Here is a 7,569-nt window from a genome sequence, read left to right on the forward strand (position 1 = left end):
TGTGGGTCGATTCTAGAAAGCAGTTCTACTAATGTGCTTGGAAAGTCTTTTTCTTTTAGACATGGGAATGGGTGATGGCGAATGGTTATGTGTGAATGGATGACATGTTTGTTACAGGATTGAATACTGAAAGGGAATGGGAGTGAAACGATCTCTGTACAGAAAAGGAATCCCAACTTCCTTGGATTGTACAACAAACAAACGATAAGGCTACGCATCTAATCAATTAGTGGAGTTAGTATACACAAATATAGGATGAGTTGAATAGAGGACGATATTCAGCATTAAAAACATGAATCATATGTGTAGGAGAACCATTGGTATCAACTAATTCCCCCCTATAATCACAAAATAATCCTTATTTGTACTTTTCATAATTACACCATTTGATGAGTCCACCTTCAAGACTATAGGCTTTGACACCTTTGGCTAGAAGTTCACTTACTACATGGCAACTCCTTTTGCCGATTGTTGAATAGAATACAGTTTTAACAAAGGGAAAGTTCTCATTATCCATCCTCTCCATATATTCTGCCTAGAAGTCACTCTAAGATAGAAAGAGATTACATATGTTATAGCACCCTTGATTTTGGATACGCTTATCTCCACATCACTACGAGTGTCGACAAGCAAGATATATTCATCCGATTCGTTCATCAATTTCCATAACTCTTCACATGTAATAAGATTCTCTGGGGCTAAGCCCTTAGTAAATTGAGAGGCAAAGGCCTTCAACTGCCTTACTATTTCTTCAGTGCTATTTTCAGAACTCATATGTTGGAATTATATATGATAATCGAAGAGCAAGATTGAAATAACACAAATAAGTGAATTTCTTCGATTCTTGATTAGAAAGAATCACTGTACATGTGCTTACACTCTTGTTGTGAACAGATGAAGAAAAGCATGATTCTAGAACAAAAACGTACGATTGAAACAAAAACAGAATACACTATACCCAATATATAAACACAATTAAAAGGTGAAGAAGAAATTGTTCCTGGAAGCAGATCGATAATTCCCTACAAATGAAGAGCAGTAAAAAGTATTACCAAACTTTTCTTCTAATACCCTCCTTACATTCTCGTACTTCGCACAGTTCCTAAACATTACTGGCTCTTTCTTCACGTACGGTAGTTCCCCTGTTGGTCTTTGCACTTCTCTCTAATAGTCAAGAGTCTAAAATGGATGTACCTTCTTTTCAGATTGAATTTCTTTGAGACACGCAAACTCAAACTGCTGATAATAATAATCTAACAGATCGCGTTCCACAGAGAGGACATTCTTTTGCGATGCATCAAAAGAACGAGTTACATAATATGGAAGATTCGTATCAGGTTGGACTCTCTTCACAGAATAGTCTCCAGACGGGCGAATACTGAATCATCAACAAATTGCAATGGTACCTGTAGATGGGGGCCGAAGGTCGATTCAGGAAGAACATCAGAACCATATAGCCAATAATCATGATAAGAGGAAGCAACCGCTGAAGCAGAGTTGGCTATAAATAAATAGAAGGCACCACGATTACAGGAGTCTGAGTTCCTTGAGGTTGCTGTCGGAAGAAATGAGTACGAACTCCATTTCCTCCATAGGTTCGATAGACAGTATGAACACCACCCATAAATGGATCCCCACCTAGGATGTACCGAACGAATGGTACCTACCAAAGAACATTCGGAAAATATCGTCAGCATCAACTGTAGTGAAATTAGCATATTGGGCAGCATTGGTAGCTGACTGAGAATCACTGAATACATTGGAATCTCCTGAAGTCCTCTACAGTGAAACCTCTCAGTAATAGAAACCGGTCTATTATCATAATCACGACGTTTCTGTTCATCGCTTAAGGTACTGTAGGCAGCAGCAACTCTCTTGAATGCTTCTTCTGCCCCAGGAGCCTTGTTCTTGTCAGGGTGAGTGTCTTTTGCGAGCTATAGGAAAGAAGTGTGACATCACCCACTTTACGATATGCACGCTTGATATCAGCTGTACTAGCTGTAACTTCAATTCCAAGAATCTCGTAATAGTCGTTTTTTGAGTTGATTTCGTCAGCCAACTTTTTGTCTTCCTATCTGTAATTGACATAAAATGGTATCACTGGACTAAACTCACCTCGAATCGGCGATTCTTTCGGTTTTGCAGTCTCACGGAAGCGTAATTCAGAGGCTGGTTGTTTTGCTATGATTAGTACAGAATACGAAACGTACAATTGCTTTCTTCTGTCCTTTTCTTACCAGCAATAATTGTTAATAACTCTAGAGCCCGAGTATTTGATGGATCGCGATCCATTGCTTTTTTCAAGTATTTCGTTGCCTTGTCAAGTTCTCCACGAAAGATAAACTCAGAGGCCTTATCGCAACACTGACTAACGTAATCTTCAGACATTTTCTGATGGAAGATGAAGATGGTAAATCATTTCTTGCGATGTCCTTGGAATACAAATGGCAAAATGGACTCGAGAATGAACTCTTGGTAGTAGTAAACAAAGGAATCATCCATTATTTGACCAGGAATATAATATGTGACGCTTCCAACGCTTCGCTTCATGATCACATAGATGATCATTGCAACCTCATTGAAACCTACAAGTGAACCTTAAAATCGATTCGTACAAAAGTGTATGGCTCTAGGTTCACTTTGAATGCTAGCAAGAGCTTTCATCAACGATTTGATTTCTATCCGCATCCGTATTGATATTACTGTTGTCATGTCGGTATCTACAGCAAAGACGGAAGAAAAGGTAGTTTCCATGAGAACTGCTACATTATTGCTTCTAGAGATAGATGAAGAAGCACATTAGTACGAGACTTTCAATGTACCTTGGTTATTTGCCTCAATTTTCACCGTTTTATCCACGATCTTCATTCGACTCAATACAACTCTCAATTCTTTTGCCTTGCGTACGCAAAGCTTCAACTACAGATAACAAGAGAAGAAAGAATCAACAGATGGAGGAGTTACACTAGGTTCATCATAGATACTAAACTCTTGTTGTTGAAGAACATTCACATTGATATCTTGCCGAATGTTAATTCCATCAACCATCTTCTCATCATATAACTACTTCATTAGTACTTCCATATCAAAGAGCAATCCAGGAAGTCCACGATAGCAACTCAATTTCATATTAACACTCTTCACAGACTTTGTATTTTTCATCGCCTTTGTGAACGACTGGGTTTTGAAAACAATATAGATGTGATTATCAGTATTACTCTCCGAAAGATAGTTGTCGAACATATCCTATACAGTCAAATTGAATGCATTCACAAACAAGTTTGAATTCTGTGTAGGCAGAAAAAGTGTGATCGGCTTGCATAGAACATGTCATAATCCCATTCATGGATATATGGAAGCAAATAGTTTCAGATATCGATGCCAGGGAATTAATGGTTGCTACTCGTCAGTAGTGTAAAGAACTCTCACAGACGAATGTCTCAAAGAACTGAACTCGTATTGTGGCATGAAATCGCATTATTAGATAAGGATTCTTGGCGGGGAAAAGCCCTTCCAATGATATTGGGGATCCCAACTTTCAGTATCATTTTGTTTTGGAAGTGATTATCCATGTCATCGCCGTTTGTACTGATTGTCCCTGGATTGCCGATGATTACACAATTTCAACAAATCGATACTACCAAGTTTGATTGTTCGATGGTTTTAAAGTAGATTCGTCACAATCCTTCCTAATCCTTCATCCATATCCGAGATTTGTTTCTCTGTTGTTTCTGGTATTTCTATTCCTGATTGCGGAAGTGATATCTTTGTTACCATATGATTTTAGTTGCATTATATTTCTCGTTCAATGGTGGATCTACATGGTCGATTCTTGGAACAGTAACAACAAGTATTCCGAGGTAAAATACTATATTACTTTGTTATTCATAGTGGTATTTTCCGAACTGGTTGGAAGACAATGGGAGTTTCTCATTTGGAGACTGTTTCAATCGGTATTTCCCTAGAAAGGTACATTTGATCAAATCTATTCATCTTTTGTGGAGATTTTGTAATGAATATGAGTTCGGCAATCCCCAATCCTATTGATCGAGAACTACCTATCATGAAAGTTGCTCAGGATTTATACAATTTCATTACATCTTATGGCAATTCAAGGTATGCATTATGGGTGGTTATTGTTGTAGTGGAGATAAATTGATTATCCCTGCTGATATTATGGATAGATGGCTAGATAAAACAAAGAAGAAGCTAGAGAATGATCCTCAGTGTTTCTTTTAATTGATACTGTTTACAACAAAGCACACTAATTCTTTCTCTTTCTACTTCGTTTCTTAGCTGCCTTCCGTTCTTCTTTCTCCTTCATCTTCTTTTCAAACTCTTTCTTCTCTCTTTTGCGATTCTTCTTCTGCTCTTTTCGACTCTGCTTCTCTTCCTCTTCCTCTCGTTTCAGTTTCTTCTGTAGCAACGATTTGAACTTACCCACCTTTTCCTTGGATACCCTCCAATCATGATCACGATAAGGAGCAAGCTTCTTCATTGACACAAACTGACGTAGATCCTTATCATCAGCTTTCATGATCTCTTCTGTTGACAGTCCATATGAGAGAGGTTTCACTTTCGTATAGTGGAATCTTACTGGCATTGAACCAATCATATCTTCATAATCTAATTGGTAGAGTTCATCCATCAGCTTCTCTGCCTCCTTCCGAGCTTGTTTGGCTTCTTCTGTGTCCTCAGGAGTTTCATCTTCAGTAAGGTTATCTTCACCACTCCCATGGCCAGAAGGTTCACCCTCACTATTGCCTTCATCATTCAACAATGCATCATCTTCTTCCATCTCCTTGTCCATTTCTGCCATCTCTTCAGGTAACTCGTCCTCATCAAATATCTCCTCCAAATGCAAATCTGGCTTCTTCAATTCCTCTTGATCATCTATACCTCATTCGCTTTTTTCTTCATCACCTTCAGCATAATAATCGTCATTAAATACACTCTCCATCTCCTTATCATACTTGTCAGGATCCCAATCCTCATCAAGATTAATCCCTTCCACTTTGTTATTCCCTACATTTGGTTCTCCCCTGTTCTATCCTACCACTAATAACACGTATTTTATTCAGTTTACTCTCAATCTCCTGTCGTTTTAATGCACGTAAACGACGTAACTCCTCTTCTCGACGTTTTCTCTCATCCTCCTGTCTCGTGTAGTGAAGGAATGATTTATAATCAATATGATAGGATATAATCGTTTGGCTTCACGTTCTTGCTTTCGCTTATCCTTCTTACGACGCATTGAACCTTCAATCTGACTACTATCAACTCTTCCTAAGTAGTCTTACCGCGGATACATCACTAAGTTGTCTTGCTCAAATCGTGTGTTAAACAGGTGCTCGAATCGATCTTGTTGATCAATATCCTTAATATCTTCATCAAGATCCTCTTCTGGCTTCGCTTCAGTTCCGACAATCTCTGTGTAACTAAAGTGAACAGCTAAGAGGAAATAATACCTCGGAACATAATCATCGCCCTCTTCTCTCCAACGCATGTTCTTCACATAATCCAAAAGGAAACGCTCCTTTTCATCCTCTGGGTTGGCATCTAAGAATCCTTTTACCCGCTCTTTCTTCTCTTCATCCATGTTATTGTTCACGTAGTCCTGAAATAGAGCAGAATCCTCCTCTGCAGTATCTCGTTTTGTAAAGAATTCATCTTCAGAGTCCTCATCCTCGACTTGATTCCTGACATGAAGGAAGCTAATGAAAACTAGTCACAGGATATTCCTCTTCTTTGATTCCCTGTAGAACTTCATCTTTCAGTTCTTGCATTTCCTGTGCAAAACTCTTCGGAGGCTGTTCTGCATCATCAGAGTCTTCATCACTTGCCATTTTGCCACTAGATGATTACTATTGAATTTCGTGTGTACGATAAAACTTGTTCTCGAATCATATCCTTCGCAGTTCTAATGATCGTTTTCCTGTTTGTACTCCTACAGTTTCTTTCCACTACTCTTTGATTTTGGAACTTCCTCTTCACTATCCATGTTATCAAAAGGTTTAAAATCCTTATCATGGATTCTACAAGATAAGGAACCGTCAAGAAAAAAGAACTTTGGGTCGTGGTTTTTAATCATCTGAATGACGTTCAAAATTTCAGCTTCCTTCCTAAAACTACGTCTCAACAACAAATCTTGTGGTTACGTTAGTTCTTGTCCCTCGTCTTCAGTCGACGTATCTTCACTCAGGTCAACCCCCAGTTCTCTTGCCCGAGCAAGCTCTTGTCGTTGTTTTCTCTTCTCAAAGCTATCTTTCAACTATTACCAACTTCATTTACTTTTCCTTGTACTCTTTGTTCACATGCAATTGGTTAAGGTCATCTGACTCCATACTCTCATCATCGTCACTAAAGACTTTTTTCTTCTTCTCATAACCCTTATCTTTCATCCCCTGATTATATTCAAAGAAAATCTTAGATAAGAGAAAACAATCATGAAAACACAAGAACTAAATAGAAAATGGGATAAATCCACAGCACGATGAGCATCCACAGCGACATGGAACTCGTTTAGAAGGTATAGAAACTCCACCATAATGAATGGTGATTTCCTCTCCTTTCTTTATCAAACGCTTTGCAATGAAGAAGACATGCGGGATAATAGATCCTTTTCGGACCTACATATTATACCCGTTCATACACCTACAAGAAGAATCCCACAATTCGATTCACAAGCATGATTAATAAAACGAGACTCATTTCCAAAGTTTGTTGCATCGATACACGTACGAATTGTCATATTCCTTCGGTTAAAAAGGATTCCGTCAACTACGTGTATTGCTCCCGTATTTCAAGAATGTAGACCATGTCACTGGCTTCAAGTCGTTTGTTTGCTTCCTTGTGTCGAATCACCTCTCCCACATACTCAACAACAACACTTCCTGCAGGAATATCAACAGTAGCAAATAATCCATATCCCTTGTCTCTTGTTTTCTGTATCTACAGTAACAGTGAACATATACACGTACAACAAACGAAGTAACATCCAGTACACGCGATGAATTTCCACACAATAATCCATGGCAACGACATTGTGAATGGCATTCATAGATAGAAGGAAGTAAATCAAGTTCCTTCAAGAATTCCGTTCTAATTCGTCCCTGATTGTCGAATATATGTTCTGATAAATAGAGATAGAATACAAACTACCTGCTCTATGAGATAACTGGCAACATGAACAGTTACCATCACAGTTATTATTGCAAGAACATCCAGAAATTTCCTATAGTTTAGAATACGACTAGAACGATACATAAAGAACAGGAAGAGAGTCAAAGCGGTTTTCTTGAATCCTCTAAAATGAAAGCGATCCTACTCGTATACAGTGACATTCTTCCAACAGTCCTCCATTATGAATCAGTGAAAATGGTCAATTTTATTTTCATGAGCTGTTGTTATTTCTAGTCTGGATCAACCATTCAAGTTGTGTTTATTCTCCCATCTCCATCATAGAATGGCATGGAATCGTATCTATTCTCAGAAGTACTAATTCCTATTTAAAAAGGGTTGAGAAACGCATTGGATAATTAAAATGCCCATTATTAAGATTCACTGAAA

General features: G+C 38.3%; 6 protein-coding genes across 6 annotated transcripts; 1 reads left to right on the forward strand and 5 right to left on the reverse strand.

The window, feature by feature from the left end:
- Positions 1-235: 235 nt before the first annotated feature.
- JH06_4593 (hypothetical protein) lies at positions 236-774 on the reverse strand (the record flags this gene model as incomplete). The annotated part of the gene is made up of 4 exons (XM_014669831.1): positions 236-338; positions 369-429; positions 457-535; positions 568-774. The coding sequence occupies 4 exons, from the start codon at positions 772-774 to the stop codon at positions 236-238; spliced, it is 450 nt and encodes a 149-aa protein (XP_014525317.1).
- A 559-nt stretch (positions 775-1,333) lies between these two features.
- On the reverse strand, positions 1,334-2,388 carry JH06_4594 (hypothetical protein; the record flags this gene model as incomplete). The annotated part of the gene is made up of 7 exons (XM_014669832.1): positions 1,334-1,501; positions 1,523-1,663; positions 1,702-1,779; positions 1,809-1,934; positions 1,964-2,071; positions 2,116-2,146; positions 2,195-2,388. The coding sequence occupies 7 exons, from the start codon at positions 2,386-2,388 to the stop codon at positions 1,334-1,336; spliced, it is 846 nt and encodes a 281-aa protein (XP_014525318.1).
- Positions 2,389-2,415: 27 nt separating this feature from the next.
- On the reverse strand, positions 2,416-3,243 carry JH06_4595 (hypothetical protein; the record flags this gene model as incomplete). The annotated part of the gene is given in 5 exon segments (XM_014669833.1): positions 2,416-2,585; positions 2,640-2,720; positions 2,823-2,919; positions 2,950-3,063; positions 3,079-3,243. 5 exon segments carry the CDS (start codon positions 3,241-3,243, stop codon positions 2,416-2,418), a joined length of 627 nt encoding a protein of 208 aa, XP_014525319.1.
- A 327-nt stretch (positions 3,244-3,570) lies between these two features.
- Positions 3,571-4,239, forward strand: JH06_4596 (hypothetical protein; the record flags this gene model as incomplete). The annotated part of the gene is made up of 6 exons (XM_014669834.1): positions 3,571-3,644; positions 3,673-3,758; positions 3,788-3,860; positions 3,892-3,969; positions 4,024-4,116; positions 4,146-4,239. The coding sequence occupies 6 exons, from the start codon at positions 3,571-3,573 to the stop codon at positions 4,237-4,239; spliced, it is 498 nt and encodes a 165-aa protein (XP_014525320.1).
- A 25-nt stretch (positions 4,240-4,264) lies between these two features.
- Positions 4,265-5,846, reverse strand: JH06_4597 (hypothetical protein; the record flags this gene model as incomplete). The annotated part of the gene is given in 7 exon segments (XM_014669835.1): positions 4,265-4,893; positions 4,924-5,047; positions 5,067-5,126; positions 5,141-5,270; positions 5,301-5,438; positions 5,469-5,724; positions 5,801-5,846. 7 exon segments carry the CDS (start codon positions 5,844-5,846, stop codon positions 4,265-4,267), a joined length of 1,383 nt encoding a protein of 460 aa, XP_014525321.1.
- Positions 5,847-6,780: 934 nt separating this feature from the next.
- On the reverse strand, positions 6,781-7,060 carry JH06_4598 (histone H3; the record flags this gene model as incomplete). Its single annotated transcript, XM_014669836.1, is given in 2 exon segments — positions 6,781-6,945; positions 6,956-7,060. 2 exon segments carry the CDS (start codon positions 7,058-7,060, stop codon positions 6,781-6,783), a joined length of 270 nt encoding a protein of 89 aa, XP_014525322.1.
- Between the last annotated feature and the right edge of the window lie 509 nt (positions 7,061-7,569).

Source organism: Blastocystis sp. subtype 4, assembly GCF_000743755.1.
Source record: "Blastocystis sp. subtype 4 strain WR1 chromosome Unknown seqid_0396, whole genome shotgun sequence".
NCBI classification, from domain to species: Eukaryota; class Bigyra; order Opalinata; family Blastocystidae; genus Blastocystis; species Blastocystis sp. subtype 4.